Source organism: Pristis pectinata, chromosome 2 (genome assembly GCF_009764475.1).
Source record: "Pristis pectinata isolate sPriPec2 chromosome 2, sPriPec2.1.pri, whole genome shotgun sequence".
NCBI lineage: Eukaryota > Metazoa > Chordata > Chondrichthyes > Rhinopristiformes > Pristidae > Pristis > Pristis pectinata.
Window position 1 is genome coordinate 141,699,006 of NC_067406.1, and position 17,364 is coordinate 141,716,369.

Below are 17,364 nucleotides of genomic sequence, written 5' to 3' on the forward strand. Positions count from 1 at the left end.
TACAAGGGGCTGTTCCTCTCGCTTCCACTTAGCCTCACCCTGGCAGCAAAGGAGGAACGGGGAAGAGAATTAAAAAGGCTGGCAACCGGGAGATGTAGATGGTCACAGCAGACGAAGCACAGGCGCTCGGCGAACCGGTCACCCAGTTTGCATCTGGTCTCACCGATGTAGGGGAGGCCACATCAGGATGCAGTAAGTAAGGCTGGAGGGTATTGGTTTATTATTGTCACTTGTACCGAGGTACAGCGAAAAACTTGTCTTGTGTACCTGCGTACAGGTCAATTCATTACACAGTGCAGTTACATTGAGTCAGTACAGAGTGCATTGAGGTAGTACAGGTAAAAACAGTAACAGTACAAAGTGTCACAGCTACAGAGAAAGTGTCACAGCTACAGAGAAGTGTCACAGCTACAGAGAAAGTGCAGTGCAATAAGGTGCAAGGTCACAACAAGGTAGATCATGAGGTCAGAGTCCATCTCATTGTATAAGGGAACCGTTCAATAGTCTTATCACAGTGGGGTAGAAGCTGTCCTTAAGCCTGGTGGTACGTGCCTTCAGGCTCCTGTATCTTCTACCCGATGGAAGAGGAGAGGAGAGAAGAGAAGAGAGAATGACCCAGGTGGGTAGGGTCTTCGATTATGCCAGCTGCTTCACCAAGACAGCGAGAGGTAAAGATAGAGTCCAAGGAGGGGAGGCTGGTGTCCATGATACATGTGATTGACTGCCTCGCCTGGAAGGGGTGTTTAGGGCCCTGGATGGTGGTGAGGGAGGAGGTGTTCAGCAAGAGAAAATAGTGGACAGGACACTTGATGTAACTCACATTTCGCTGAAATACTGCCTTTGGATTTTGTACATGCACCCGAGACAGCAATGTTAACATCTCATCCAAAAGACATTACTTCCAACATCCCAACACTCCCTCAGCAGTGCAGCCTGAAGCCACAACCTTCTCCAGTGCAGCCTGAAGCCACAACCTTCTCCAGTGCAGCCATACCCAATCCAACAATGGACTGAAACGTAACTTTTTGCAACTCATATTTCTTCGTCTTTCAGGGAAAGATTTTAAAGCTTTCTTTACTTCTTTACCTGCTTTGAAGGAGGTCACTCCCTCTCCAACACTCTCCACAATGCCAGCTCCTTCATGGCCAAGAATAACTGGGAAACGTCCCTCCGAATCAGAGCCACTCAGGGTGTAGGAATCAGTGTGGCAGACACCGGTGGCAACAATCTGACAGGCAAATGTCACAACTTCATTAAGCAGGAAACAATCTCAACCTTTCATAATATCTCCCAATCAGTACTTTACAAGCACATCCAAGACAAAATGGACCAACGCAGGAAATTATTTTCACCAGGTGGAGAAACTAGAACTGGGAGCAGTGTGTACAAATGAGATGCAGTGAAGTTACAAGGCATGGTAGAAGTTTCAAACTTTGTCCTGCAAATAACAGTTGACCCAAAGTCATTTATTAATGCTAAATCCATGGTTACCAAAAAATCTGTCAATGCCAAGTTGTTTAGGGTTATAGGAAAAAGCTGGGAGTCCAAAGGTTAGTCTCCAACTTTATAAATCATCAGTCAGACCTCAGCTGGAGTACTGCTTGCTGTTCTGGTCACCACACTATAGGAAAGATGAGATGGCACTGGAGAGGATGCAGAGATTTACCAGGATGGAGCATTTCATAGAACAGTACAGCACAGCACAGAACAGGCCCTTCAGCCCACAATGTTGTGCCGACATAGCTATTCCCTCCTACCTACAGAATGGCCATATCCCTCTATTTTCTTCTCATTCATGTGCCCATCCAAGCCCCTCTTAGAAACCCCCAATGAATTTGCCTCCACCACCCTATCAGGTAATACATTCCAGGCATCCACCACTCTCTCAGTAAAACAAACGTACCCCTCACATCTGTTCTGAATCTACCCCCCTTCACCTTAAATGCATGCCCTCTGGTATTGGATCGCTCAACAATGGAGAAAAAGATACTGATGTCCACCCTATCTATGCCACTCATAATTTTATACACTTCCAACAGATCACCCCTCAGTCAGAGAAAAGAGCCCAAGTTTGTCCAGCCTCTCCTGATGGCACATGCCCTCTAATCCAAGCAGCATCCTGGTAAACCTCCTCTGCACCCTCTCTAAAGCCTTAACATCCTTCCTATAGCGAGGTGACCAGAATTGCACGTAATTTCTCCTAACTATAAAGTTAGAAGAGACTGCAGAGGCTGGGTCTGTTCTCCCTGGAGTGGAGGGGGTTAAGAGGGGACATGATCGAGAGGTATAGATAGGGGGAAAAGTTTCCTGCAGTCTACCTTATCAGAGGTAAATAAAACTAGAGAACATAGATTTAGAGTAAGGGATTTAGAGAGGATCTGAAGGGGACTTTTCTCACCTAGAGAGTGGTGAGTACCTGGAATACGCTGCCATGGGTAGTGACGGAAGCAGATGTGATACTGTTACACACATGAATATGCAGGGGATGGAGGGATAGGGATCAGAAGAGAACGAGTTTAATTCGGCACTGTGTTTAGCATTGTAGGTCAAAGGACCTCTTCTTGTGCTGTACTGTTCTCTGTTAAAATACCTAACAGTCAAGGTCGAGTTTATTGTCATCTGCACGAGTACATGTGTGCACAGGTACAATGAAAAACTTACTTGCAGCAGCATCACAGGCACATGGCATCACACAGGTGCCCAGAGCATCAGAACAAACAACAGTTCTATTTGTTTGCCCACTGCATGAAGTTACTTTATGAAGATTAAACACACAATAGAATTTTCAGTTATTCATAAATAATGAGGACACAAGTATAAGGAAACTGACAGGATAGAAAGGAGACCATTTGGCCCTTTCTTGGTCTGCTGGCACTTTGAAGAGGCTCTCCTGTTGGAGTAGGAAAGTGAGACTTTCCCCACAGTCCTGGAAAAACTTCCTTTTTCAAATGTGTACAATTCCCACTTAAAGTTGCTGTTCAATCCTCTTGATAACATAGTCCAGAGCCTTGTGGTGCATTGAGTAGAACCGCTGCCTCACAGCTCTGTTCCATCCCAACCTCGGGTGCTGACTGTGTGGAGTTTGCAAGGTCTCCCTGTGACTGTGTGGATTTTCCTCCACATCCCAAGGACGTGCTGGTTGGTGGATTAATTTGCCATTGTAAATCGTCCCTTGTCTTGATGGGTGGGAGAATCTCAGGACAGTTGAGGGCACGTGGACAGAATAAACTGGGATTAGTGTAAATGGGCACTTGACGGTTGGCATGGACTCAATGGGCCAAAGGGCCTGTTTCTATGCTGTAGGACTATGTATCTAACTTGTCAAGTTAAACTAAACAACTGCATTGATCAGAACATCTCCAACATACAGTTACTCCATGGAAGCAAAGGGTTTTAACTTTATAAAGTTGGAAATGAAACTTAGAAACTTAAAAGTTACCCAAAAGATTCTTTAAGCACACTCCTGGGAATTTGAAATTAAGTTTAGAACATAGAACAGTACAGCATAATACAGGCCCTTCAGTCCACAATGTTGTGCCGACCTTTAAACCTCGCCTAAGACTATCTAACCCCCTTCCTCCCACATATCCCTCTATTTTAAATTCCTCCACATGTTTATCCAGTAATCTCTCGAATTTGACCAATGTACCTGCCTCCACCATCGCCCCAGGCAGCACATTCCATGCCCCAACCACTCTCTGGGTAAAAAACCTTCCTCTGATATCTCCCTTGAACTTCCCACCCATTACTTTAAAGCCAGGCCCTCTTGTATTGAGCATTGGTGCCCTGGGAAAGAGGCGCTGGCTGTCCACTCTATCTATTCCTCTTAATATTTTGTACACCTCTATCACATCTCCTCTCATCTTCCTCCTCTCCAAAGAGTAAAGCCCCAGCTCCCTTAGTCTCACAGTGGTCAGGATTTATTCCATACCTGAATTCGAACTTCATGAGCTTTTGGGGGAGCCACTTCCACTTCCTCGATAGAAAGGGGTTTTCCTGCTTCCCAGGCAACAGCAGCTCTGCATTTGATAACCTGTCAAAACAGAAGATTTCAATGAATTTCAGTGATGGAACCCACTAGGGGATATCACCTTCAAATCAGAGCCCGGACATTCAGAAAACATCTCACATGAAGAATGTAGGACACAGAACAGTACAGCACAGGAAAAGGCCCTTCTGCCCACCATGTCTGTGCTGACCACGATGCCTGCACACGGTCTATATCCTTTCTTGTGGGGAAAGTCTCACTTTCCTACTCCAACTGGAGAGCCTTGTCAAAGTGCCAGCAGACCAAGAATGGGCCAAATGGTTTTTCTATCCTGTCGGTTTCTTTAGACTTGTTTCCTCATTATTTATAAGGATAAATGACGATGAAAATTCTGTTTTATGTTTAACCTTCATGAAGTACCTTCATATGTGTGTCTCATTGCCTGTTAAATGTTCCTATTGTAATCTGCTTCCACCACTTCGCCAGACAGCACCTTTCACTCTCTGTGTAAAAAAAACTTCCCCCCTCACCTTAAACTGAAGCCCTCTCATATTTGATATTGCCTTCCCGGGAAAAAGACCCTATCTACTCTGTCTATGCCTCTCATATACAAACTTCTATCAGGTCTCCCCTCAGCCACCAACGCTCCAGAGAAAAAAAAATAAGCCTGTCCACGAAGGGGAATGGAAACCTGGAACTCCTCCCTTCTTTCAACCCCCTCCCCACCCCTGCAAGATGCAAAAGATACTGAGACCAATTGAAAATATCAAAATGATGAATGATACACATTTTGTTGGGTATTTAAGGAACTTGCAGTATCAACTGGAACCAAACCAGGAGATCACACTGTCATAATGTAGCAGTCTTTAGCATGTCCATATACATGTATGTGATTTAGTGTGTAAATATTATTTAATATGATACTCGCATTAGTTGTTAAAACCCTAGTTACTGAGAAAAGTGCAATATATTGCCTCATCAAGGGATGGTCACTAATGACCACCTGAGGAGTCAGTGGAGCTAAACCGGTATTGGGGAGAAGACAAAGCCGACACACTTATTGACCAAATGAGATGAGAGATGATTTATTAGTCACATGTACATCGAAACACACAGTGAGATGCATCTTTTACGTAGAGTGTTCTGGGGGCAGCCCACAAGCGTCGCCACGCTTCCGGTGCCAACATAGCATGCCCACAACTTCCTAACCCGTACATTTTTGGAACGTGGGAGGAAACCAGAGCACCCGGAGGAAACCCACGCAGACACGGGGAGAACGTACAAACTCCTCACAGACAGCGGCCGGAATTGAACCCAGGTCGCTGGCGCTGTAATAGCGTCACGCTAACTGCTACACTACCTTGCCTGCCCAGATGTCTAGGATGATTGGATTTGTCAGGCAGTGGCCAGATAGACTCAACATTGCTTAGATGAGTAAATAAGCATACATTAAGTGCACTTGTGGAACATGTAGTGTAACAAAATGTGTGAAACTAGGAAGTGAGAGAGCGTGCTTCGGCCTGCCTGCTTGTTTCCAACATCCTAGGTTCAATCAACACCCCATAGTGTTATAACATGCAACAAGAATAATATCCAGACAGGAAGAGGAGGAAAGTTCAGTTCTGAGGAAGGGTCGCTAACTCTTTCTCTTTCCACAGATGCTGCTCGACTGGCTGAGTTCTTCCAGCATTTCTGTTTTTGTTTGAGGAAGAGGAGGCTCTCTTTAAGCCAGGGGTCTGCACCAATGCACCAGCCACAATCCATTCCATTCATTCTCAGAAGGTAATACTGTGTAGTAAGTGACTGAAGCAAACAAGCCCCAACCAGGAAAATGCTTCACTACTTTAATCACAGACCTTCCACTGTAGAACATAGAACATTAGAGCACAGTACAGGCCCTTTGCCCCACAATGTTGTGCTGATGTTTTATCCTGCTCTAAGATCTATCTATCCTTTCCTCCCACATACCCCTCCATTTCTCTATCATTCATGTGGCTATCTGAAAGTCTCTTCAACGTCCCTAATGTATCTGCCCCCACAACCTCTGCAGGCAGTGCGTTCCACACACCCACCACTCTCTGTGTAAAAAAAACTTACTTCTGACATCCCCCTTCTACCTTTCCCCAATCACCTTAAAATTATGTCCCCTCGTGTTAGCCATTGTCACCCTGGGAAAGAGTCTCTGACTGTCCACTCGATCTATGACTCTTATCATCTTGTACACCTCTATCAAGTCACCTCTCATCCTCTGTCACTCCAAAGAGAAAAGCCCCAGCTCACTCAACCTATCCTCATAAGACATGCTCTCCAATCCAGGCAGCATTGTGGTAAATCTCCTCTGCACCCTCTCTAAAGCTTCCCCATCCTTCCTTTCATGAGGCGACCAGAACTGAACACAATACTCAAGTGGATACACCGAACACTTCAATCAAAATGTTCCCAGAGAATTCACATGATCTTTCTTCCCCTGACAGTCCTTTGCTGTCCATTTAAGTTGGCACAAGATTCACACGAAAGTAAACAGGAAATGAGTCAAAGTCTAGATCGGGCTGGAACTAATTTAACTAGTTTGCTACAGCTCCATTCAGTTTGCATCACTGCCAGCCAGCAATCTATCATTCTGACTAGAGGATCACAATTTAAAACTTCTACGAAGTACTTAGGAAAAACAATTTTGTTCACCTAATAGTTGAAGGCATCCCAGGAGAAGGCCGTGCTGTCTCCCATGCCTATGCTGGTTCTTTAGAGGTTTTTCTCCAAATAATCTCCCTCTCTGTACTCTTCCTCCGACAGTCTATGCTTTAAATTGCCAAGAATTTGCTTCACTTTTACAATCAATTAAGGACTTAAGTTCAATTGCACTTGTAATGCAACAGTTCAAAGGCCTTCTGTTCCTCACACAGGGTTGCCCATCTAATTCCTCAGTTTCTCTGCCAGATCCATCGGACAAGAATACAACAAACAGCAAGGGTCGGTCATAGAGGTTTGCTGCCTGTTGTGCCAATCCATTGATCACGACTGATGCTGCACCTTAACCATCCAATCCCCAGTGTACAAGAATCTTAAGGTACTCAACCACTAAGTATTCACAACACTCTGAGTGAAGAAGTTGCCCTCAACACAGCTGATCACATCCTTTGTTTACAACGTAGGCTCTGCAACCAAAGGAAACAGGAACTAACGTCAATCCCTCTCACGTTTCCATGAGATGGCCTCTCATTCCCCCAAACTCCAGTGAACAAGGGCATCTTACTCATTCTCCCCCCATTCTGATAACCACATGAATGGAGCCTTATTTTACAAGCATTTCAACCTTACTAATATTTAAATGCCTCAGTTAACCCAAAACCAATCATGTCATAAGATACTCCACCTTAACCTTCTTGCATCACAACTTCAAATAAGCCTTAAGCCTGAAGACTGAAGGAAATACTAAAGGAAGCTTTCTTCCAAGGAGTTTGTACGTTCTCCCCGTGTCTGCGTGGGTTTCCTCTGGGTGCTCCGGTTTCCTCCCACATTGCAAAGACGTACAGGTTAGGAAGTTGTGGGCATGCTATGTTGGTGCCGGGAGCGTGGCGACACTTGCGGGCTGCCCCCAGAACACTCTACGCAAAAGGTGCATTTCACTGTGTGTCTTGATGTACGTGTGACTAATAAAGAAATCTCATCTTTTCCCACCAACAGACTCTCACACACGGCAAGTTTAAAGGGTTGTTCCTGGGGAGGGTTGGACAGCAAAATCCTTTCGGGAGCCAGCACAGGCACAATGAGCCAAATGGCCTCCTCCTGGATGCAAACTCCTAGTTAATTAAATGCTTCAAGTTTAGGTCAGTTCAAGCTGCTGCTGGGCAGGAAATTCCAGGAGTCTGATGAAGGACCAAGTCAGGATGGCTTGTGTCTTGGACAGGAATTTGTAGGTAACATTATTCCGATATACCCGTAGCCCTTATCCTTCAAGGTGGTAGAGTTTGTAAACTTTATTTCAATGCATCAATGCCACGCAGGATTCTCATTACAAAATTGGAACTAGTTTATTATTGTCACTTGTACCGAGGTACAGTGAAACACTTATCTTGCATGCCATTCGTACAGGTCAATTCATTACACAGTGCATTGAGGTAGTACAGGGTAAGACAATAACAGAATGCAGAATAAAGTGTCACAGCTACAGAGAAAGTGCAGTGCAGGCAGACAATAAGGTGCAAGGTCATAACGAGGTAGGTTGTGAGGTCAAGAGTACATCTTATCGTACTAGGGGACTGTTCAATAGTCTTATAACAGCAGGATAGAAGCTGTCCTTGAGCCTGGTGGTACGTGCTTTCAGGCTTTTGTATCTTCTGCCTGATGGGAGGGGGGAGAAGAGAGAATGTCCGAGGTGGGTGGGGTCTTTGATTATGTTGGCTGCTTTACCGAGACAGCGAGAAGTGTAGACAGAGTCCATGGAAGGAAGGCTGGTTTCCGTGATGCGCTGAGCTATGTCCACAACTCTGCAGTTTCTTGCAGTCATGGACAGAGCAGTTGCCATACCAAGCAGTGATATATCTGGATAGGATGCTTTCTATGGTGCATTGATAAAAATTGGTGAGTGTCAGAGCCAAATTTCTTTGGCTTCCTAAGGAAGTAGAGGCACTGGTGAGCTTTCTTGGCCGTGGTGTCTACGTGGTTGGACCAGGACAGGCTGTTGGTGATGTCCACTCCTGAGAACATGAAGCTCTCAACCCTCTTGACCTCAGCACCACTGATGTAGACAGGAGCATGTGCACCGCCTCCCTTCAAGTCAATGACCAGCTCTTCTGTTTTGCTGACACTGAGGGAAAGGCTGTTGTCGTGACACCATGCCACTAGGCTCTTTATTTCCTTCCTGTACTCTGACTCATCATTATTTGAGAAATGGCCCACTACGGTAGTGTCATCCGCAAACTTGTAGATGGAGTTAGAGCAGAATCTGGCCACACAGTCATGAGTATATAGGAAGTAGAGTAGGGGCTGAGGATGCAGCCTTGTGGGACACAAATGTACCCACAAAGTGTTTGAGAAACTGTTACACAGGACCCAATCCCTCAGTGTCCAGTGGCAGCAGGACCTTAGACTGCAGTCCTTCCCCATGAAGCCTTTGCGTTGGCTGCACTGAGCTTCAGTGCATCCCTCAGCACGTACTCCTGCCCTGGAACAAGGTAGTCGGCAGCATTTGCTGATGAACGTCCCCTACACTGGGAGGAGAAGGGGTTTCAGGCATACTTTGTTTACCTTTCATTCCCACCGAGGAAGGTCTCTGTGGATTGCAGGCTGCAGCTGAAAGTTTGTCTGCTGATGTCCTCCACCAGCTTCCTCAGTCAGAATGACAGATACAGAAAAGGTAATAAAATTTAATTAAATGGGGAATTGGCACTTTAGCTCAGATGTTGTGCTCAAATCTCAACCCTCTGCTTCTGACTCAGTGCAGGCTGCCCACTGAATCACAGCCAACCTCCGAAAAATCCACATCCCTCATCTTATAGACATTAGCAGCCAAATTTCGGTTCGGGTGAGGGGGGGTGCAGAGCTAGACTGGAGCACCCAGGATGAAGTACTGCAGGCTGGGAGAGAGGGAGAGATAGTTGTGGGGAATTCAAATTGTGTAATATTCTAGGATACAGTCATGGCTGAGTGTCCGAGTCAAAAGGCTCTAGTCATAGAGCAATACAGCATAGATACAGGCCCTTCGGCCCAAAACCAGTCCATGCCAACCACGGTGCCCACACAGCTAGTCCCAATTTCCTGCATTCGGCCCATATCCCTCCAAGCCCCGCCCCTCCATGTACCTATCCAAGTGCTTCTTAAATGATACTGTTGTACCTGCCTCACCCACTTCCTCTGGCAGCTTGTTCCATATACTCACCACACTCTGCGTGAAAAAATTGCCCCTCAGGTGGAGTGTGGTGTGTGGTCTAAATGCCGACTCCTTTGTCGTCTTTACAGCTTTCCCCTTCCCACACTGTATAGGTTCCCCCTTCCCAACAGGGACTCCCGAGCCCCACTCTGCCTGTCCCATCCACCCGCTCCCCCGTTACCTGCAGACAGTCTGGGTTGTTAACGCAAACTCCTTCCACTCCTCCAGCGCATGGCGCTTGTGGACGGTGGTGAACAGCAAGAACTTGGCAAGAACTTTGAGACCTGAGCATAAATCATGTGCTGGGATGCCAATCCCATATTTAATTAAGTAAGTAAATCAGTAACTAAACTTTGATCTATCCTTCTGGCAAATGAAGAGGGTCATGGATTGCTGGTTACAGATCAAGTTCAAGTTACTTTATTGTTATTCACCCATATGCTATAAAAACACATGGAGGAACGAAATGTCGTTTCCCCCAGACTCACACAACAGAGGACATACATAGAACAGAGGACATACATAGAACAGAGGACATATAATAAATGCAGACAAAAAAATTGTGCAAGTACAAATAGTGCAAAAAACGGTATATACAGAATAGAAAATTAGTGCAGGGTTAGTGCAAAACCAAGTTGGACGAAGAAAATACAGCACTAATTGTATAAAATGTTCAGCGGCAGCCAAAGTTCTTATACGCTGTTGTGCAAACCAGGGCTTTTGACGCGGCATTTGTCTGAGACTGCCTTCAGGGTATTCAGGAGCCTGACAACCAGGGGGAAAATAACTGTTGTACAGTCTAGTAGTTCTGGCCCAGATGCTCCGGTACCACTGGCCAGACGGCAGTGGGACAAATAGGTTGTGGGAAACTTGACAAGGTATAAACAACAACACTAAAGTTACAAATCCTTCTCCAGAGTTCACAACTTTAATAACTACTTCCCGAATAAAATGAGAGGTGATGATGAAAATGTAATCTCTGAACTTACAGCAAAACATAATATCTGCATGTACAATGGTTACTTAAGCAATGTCCCACTGTAGAATCAGACTGCATAGCATAATAAACAGGCCCTTTGACCCGCTGCCTCTACGCTCCCATTTGCCCGCATTAATTCTATATCCCTCTGTTCCTGTCCAGATGCCACTTAAATCTTGTTACTGTTCCTGCCTCCACCGGCTGCTCACCGGTAACCCCACGCAGACTGGGAGACCGCTTCGTCGAGCACCTTTGCTCCGTCCACCGTAAAAGCCAGGACCTCCCGGTGGTCACCCACTTCCGTTCCACATCCCACTCCCACACTGACACGGCTGTCCACGGCCTCCTCTACTGCCACGTTGAGGCCAGACGCAGGTTGGAGGAACAACAGCTCATATTTCGCCTTGGGAGTCTCCAACCTGATGGCATCAACATCGATTTCTCTAACTTCTGGCAACCCCTCCCCTCTCTCCCTTTGTTTTCCCTCATTCCTGTGGCCCCCCTCACCCCTCTTTCCCCTCCCCCGCCCTCATGACCTGCCCATCTATTCCCCACCTCCTTCCCTTTATTCCATGGTCCACTGTCCTCTCCTACTGCCCTATGCCTCCTCCACCTATCACCTCTCACCTTCTGAGATCACTCCCTTTCATTCTCCCTCCCCCGCCCACCTACCTCCCCCCGGACTCACCTGTCCCCTGCCTGCGTGCGCTCCTCCCCCCTCCCCTACCTTTTTACTCTGGCTTCTGCCCTCTTCCTTTCCAGTCCAGATGAAGGGTCTTGACCTGAAATGCCGACTGTCCATCTCCCTCCACAGATGCTGCCTGTCCTGCTGAGTTCCTCCAGCTTTTTGTGTGTTGCTCCAGATTTCCAGAATCCGCAGTCTCTCTCGTGTCTCCACTCTGACTATCTTCCCTATCTATGCCTCTTAAATTTATAAACCACCATCAGGTCACCCCTCAGCCTCCTTCACTCCAGGGAAAACAGACCCAGCCTGTCAATCTCTCCTTACAACACAAGCCCTCCACTCCAGGCAACATCCTCGTGAATCTTTACTGCACCCTCTCCGTTTAAAATCACATCCCTCCTATCGTGTGGTGACAAGTAGAGAGAGAACAGCTTGTGTGGGAGAAACACCTCCTATGGCACCACTTGCTTGTTATAATTCCATGAGCTTTCCCAGTTTCTCTCCAAATTACTATGCATGTCGTCTTTCACATGTTAAAGTAAAGCCATGTCCCCACTGAACACAACAGATTAATTTCGATTGTGTAAAAGCTGGCTGCCACATCTATTCACACCCACTGACGACAATTCAAAGTGAAAAAGCAAACAAAAAACACAGAATTGGAAATCTGGAATAAAAATAATAAAATTCCGGAAGTTCAGGGAGTCAGGCAGCATCTATGGAGAGAGAAACTGAGTTAGTGCATCAGGTTAGTGACCTTTACTCTGCTTCCCTCTCCACAGATGCCGGCACACACTTCAAAATGTAATGCACCAGCACAAAGTCCTGAGAAACTGAAAGAGGTTCTACAAATACAAATTTTTGAATTTAACAGAACACAGAACAGTACTGCACAGGAACAGGCCCTTTGGCCCACAATGTCTGCACATTGTGCATTGAGTACAGGAAGGAGATAGAGAGCTTAGGGGAATGGTGTCATGACAACAACCTTTCCCTCAAATGTCAACAAAACTAAAGAGCTGGTCATTGACTTCAGGAAAGGGGGCAGTGTACATACACCTGTCTACATCAATGGTGCTGAGGTCGAGAGGGTTGACAGCTTCAAGTTCCTGGGAGTGAACATCACCAACAACCTGTCCTGGACAAACCACGTGGACACCATGGCCAAGAAAGCTCACCAGCGCTTCTACTTCCTCAGGAGGCAAAACTCTAGTTAGGCCACACTTAGAGTACTGTGTTCAGTTCTGGTCGCCTCATTATAGGAAGGATGTGGAGGCATTGGATAGGGTGCAGAGGAGATTTACCAGGATGCTGCCTGGACTGGAGAGTATTGAATATGAGGAGAGGCTTAAGGTGCTAGGGCTTTATTCACTGGAAAGGAGGAGGATGAGAGGAGACATGATAGAGGTATATAAAATATTGAGAGGAATAGATAGAGTAGACAGTCAGCGCCTCCTTCCCAGGGCACCAATGCTCAAGACGAGAGGTCATGGCTTTAAGGTTATGGGTGGGAGGTTCAGGGGAGATGTCAGAGGGAGGTTTTTCACCCAGACAGTGGTTGGTGCATGGAATGCACTGCCTGGGGTGGTGGTGGAGGCAGATACATTGAACAGGTTCAAGAGCTTGTTGGATAGGCATATGGAGGAATGTGAGATAGAGGGATATGCGGGAGGAAGGGGTTAGGTAGTGTGAGGGTGGTCTGATGGATGGCACAACATGATGGGCCGAAGGGCCTGTTTTGTGCTGTATGGTTCTATGGAAATTTGGTTTGTCCCCTTTGACTCTCACCAACTTTTACCGATGCACCATAGAAAGCATCCTATCTGGATGTATCACTGCTCTGCCCAAGACCGCAAGAAGCTGCAGAGAGTTGTGGACACAGCCCAGCGCATCACGGACACCAGTCTCCCCTCCTTGGACTCTGTCTTTACCTCTCGTTGTCTTGGTGTAGCAGCCAGCACAATCAAAGACCCCATCCACCCGGGACATTCTCTCTTCTCTCCTCTTCCATCAAATAGAAGATACAGGTGCCTGAGGGCACATACTGCCAGATCTAAGGACAGCTTCTACCCCACTGCGATAAGACTATTGAACAGTTCCCTTATACAATGAGATGGACTATGACCTCACGATCTACCTTGTTGTGACCTTGCACCTTATTGCACATTTTCTCTGTAGCTGTGACACTTTACTCTGTACTGTTATTGTTTTTACCTGTACTACATCAATGCACTCTGTACTAACTTGATGTAACTGCACTGTGTAATGAATTGACCTGTACGATCAGTTTGTGAGACAAGTTTTTCACTGTACCTCAGTACAAGTGACAATAATAAACCAATACCAATACCCAATATGTTACCGAATTAAACTAAATCTTTTCTGCCTGCAAACGATCCATATCCCTCCATCCCTGCATATTCATGTGTCTAACTGCCTCTTAAACGCCACTGTCGTATCTGCTTCCACCATTACCCCTTGGCAGCCCGTTCCAGGCACCCACCAGTCTCTAAGAAAAACTTGCCCCCTCTCATCTTAAATGTATGTCTTCCAGTACACATGTTCCTCCAGCATTTTGTGTGTGTCTTCTAGCGTTTGACATTTCTACCCCAGGAAAAAGACCCTGTCTACCCTATCTATGCCTCTCATAACTTTATAAACTTCAATCAGGTCTCCTCTCAGCCTCCGACACTCCAGCGAAAACAACCCAAGTGTGTCCAACCTCCCCTTTTAGCTCACACCCTCTAATCCAGGCAGCATCCTGGTGAACCTCTTCTGTACCCTCTCCAAAGCCTCCACACCCTTCCTGTAATGCGGCGACCAGAACTGCACACAATATGCTCTGTGGTACTTCAAAATGCAATAAAAACACCAAAAAAAATTCAACCAATTCAGAAGTTGTGTGCAATCTTGATTTTTTTTCATTTTGCACTCTAAAATTGGAACGCTGCTGGTTGATTAACTGTAACAAGAAAGTACATTAGAAATGCTACGCACTAATCCGGATAAAGCATGCTCAGCTCCATAAAGACCTCGAGTCCTGTCAGATGATCCGAGTTCAACCCTTGCTGGCAACAGTGCTTTGTTTAATCCTTCACCCCCTTCTGTCTGATAATGGAGAACCCCAAATCCCTCAAGCGGGCAGCACCCAACTGGTTTTAAGGCCCCCCTCCCCGAATAGCAATACGCGACCCTTTACCCTTCGGGGAGACGGGCGGCCCTGCGGCAGCGCCCCGATACAATGTTGCGTGTGGAGCTGTTACATTGTTGCGATCGGCTACACTGGTTACATGAGCCGGACCCTGGATCCTCGCAGTGCAGCCTTCACCCCTGCCCCTGGCCCCTGGCCCCCGGCCCTGTCCCATTCCCCCTCACCTGGCCTGCGGTCCCCGCCATATTCCCAGCACCGCAGAAACGAGACAATCTCCGCTCTGCTCAAGTCGCTGCGGCAAAGAGCGGCAAGGAGAGGGACTGCGCACGTCTACCCTGCGAATGGCCACTGCGGATGTCAATCACAGGCGCCCTGCCTCTGGTTGGGTAAACCGAGTTGAGCCGCCGACGTCTGCCTTCGCATGGGGGTGGGGGAGGAGCTTCACGCCGTGAGCCCGCCCCCTGAGGAGGGAAGTCGTGGGGGGGGGGGGGGTGGTGTGGGGGAGATCTGGTGTCCCCGGGTTGCAGTGCTTGCGGCCGGCGAAGGCGCGGGGAACTGCCGCACGTCCCCTCACGACATAGGAGAGCGCCGGGTTATCGTGGGACTGCAGCCGTGGGTCAGTGGGAAGCGCATCGGGTCTCTGACTCAGGCAGCCGTGGCCGAGGCTTGAGCACAAAATCCGGTCGGAGGAGCCGTGCGTAATTCAACCAGAGCCCCACCCGCTCTGTCAGATGTCAGCAAAAGATCCCATGCTACTGATTTACACAGGAGGTGGGGTCCATATTCCTGGTGTGTAAGATCATGGGGTCCTAGACAAGGGGAATAGGAAGAGCCAGTTCCCCTTAGCAGTGAGGTTGTCAACTGGGGTTGTGGAGATGGAGCCTCGGAAAGTCATACAGCACAGGAACTGGACCTTCAGCCCAGCTCGTTCATGTCGGCCAAGATGCCCACCTAAACTACTCCCATTTGCCAGTGTTTGGCCCATATCCTTCTAAACCCTACCACCGGGCTCAAGGACAACTTCCATCCCACTGTTATAAGACTATTGAATGGCCACTTAATACAATAAGGTGGACTCTTCACCTCACAATCTACCTCGTTACAGCCTTGCACCTTGTTGTCTGCCTGCACTGCACTTTCTCTGTAACTGTAACACTTTATTCTGCATTCTGTTATTGTTTTCCCTTGTACTACCTCAATGCACTGATGTGATGAAATGGTGAGTACGAACGGTATGCAAGACAAGTTTTTAACTGTACCTCAGTACGTGACAATAATAAACTTATCCAAATGTAAATTGGTTCATTGTTGTCACATGTAGATTGTGAGGTCAAGAGTCCACCTTATCGTACAAGAGGTCTGTTCAATAGTTTTATAACAGCGGAATAGAAGCTGTCCTTGAGCCTGGTGGTACATGCTTTCAGGCTTTTGTATCTTCTGTCCAATGTAAGGGGGAAGAAGAGAGAAAGTCCAGGGTGGGTGAGGTCTTTGATTATGCTGCCTGCTTTGCCGAGGCAGTGAGAAGTGTAGACAGAGTCCATGGAGGGGAGGTTGGTTTCCATGAAGTGCTGTTTCTTATAGTCTCAGGCAGAGTGGGTACCAAACCAAGCTGTGATGCATTTTGATAGCATGTTTTCTATGGTCCATCTATAAAAATTGGTGAGGATAAAATTCTTTTAAATGTTTTTGTACCCACCTCAACCACTTTCTCTGGCAGCTCGTTCCATATATGGTCCACCCTCTGCATGAAGTTGCCCCTCAGGTCCTTTTGAAGTCTTTCCCCTTTCACCCTAAACCTGTGCCTTCTAGTTTTTGATTCCCTTTCCCGGGTGGAAGAAGAACAAGTGCATTCACCTTATCTATGCCCCTCAACCTCCTATGCTCCAAGGAATAGAGTCCCAGCCTGCCCAACCTCTCCCCATAACTCAGGCCCTCCTGGCAACATCCTCGTAAGTCTTCTCTGCACTATTTCCAGTTTAACCATGTCTTTCCTATAACAAGGTGACCAAAACTGTACACAGTGCTCCAGGTGTGACCTCACCAATGTCTTGTACAACTGAAACATAACGTCTCAACTTTTATATTCAATGCCCTGACTGATGAAGACCAGCGTGCCAAAAGCCATCTTCACCACCCTGTCTACCTCTGATGCCACTTACAGCAAACTATGTACTATGTTAAATTGGTAGAGTGGAACTGAGGAAAATGTTTCCACCAAAGAGTGGTGATACAAGAGGCTGATTGACAAGGTTAGAGCACGTGGAATTGAGAGTCGGGTATTGGCATGTGTTGAGAAATGGTTTAAAGATAGAAAGCAACAAGTGGGAATAAACAACTTCTCAGGTTGTCAGCTGTGGTTGGTGACGTGCTACAGGCATGGGTGGTTAGATCCCAGCTAATCACAATCCACAGATCCTCCCCAGGTTACAACGGGTTACCCTTCTTGAGAACTATCCGTGACCTGAACAGTTTGCAAGTCAGAAATTCGGCCGCCCGGCAACATATTTAAATACAAACATAGGCCAACCAAGGGCGGCGTGTAACTTAACTCAGCCGTTCAGGTTTCTCTGCAAGATGCAATGATGTGGCAGCAAACTGAGTTCCCATGAGGCAGAACATTCCTGCAGCCGGCAAATCCATCCCACCAGTCTCTCAAACGCTCGTTCGTGTGTGCGGTCTGGACAGAAGTCCC

At 47.0% G+C, this 17,364-nt stretch overlaps 1 protein-coding gene across 2 annotated transcripts in view; it reads right to left on the minus strand.

Moving 5' to 3' along the window:
- Nucleotides 1-15,018, minus strand: part of LOC127567401 (alcohol dehydrogenase class-3) — a 34,651-nt gene extending 19,633 nt beyond the window's left edge. Inside the window, exons 1-3 of one of the 2 annotated variants that reach the window (XM_052010278.1) lie at nucleotides 14,897-15,018; nucleotides 3,932-4,033; nucleotides 1,087-1,228 (exon numbers count right to left, since the gene is read on the minus strand). In XM_052010278.1, coding sequence (XP_051866238.1) covers nucleotides 1,087-1,228; nucleotides 3,932-4,033; nucleotides 14,897-14,917 — 265 coding nt within the window. In that variant the 5' untranslated portion in view covers nucleotides 14,918-15,018. Of the gene's footprint in view, nucleotides 1-1,086; nucleotides 1,229-3,931; nucleotides 4,034-10,038; nucleotides 10,165-14,896 lie in introns of those variants that run through there. The other variant, XM_052010276.1, reaches the window with a different exon arrangement.
- Nucleotides 15,019-17,364: the final 2,346 nt, after the last annotated feature.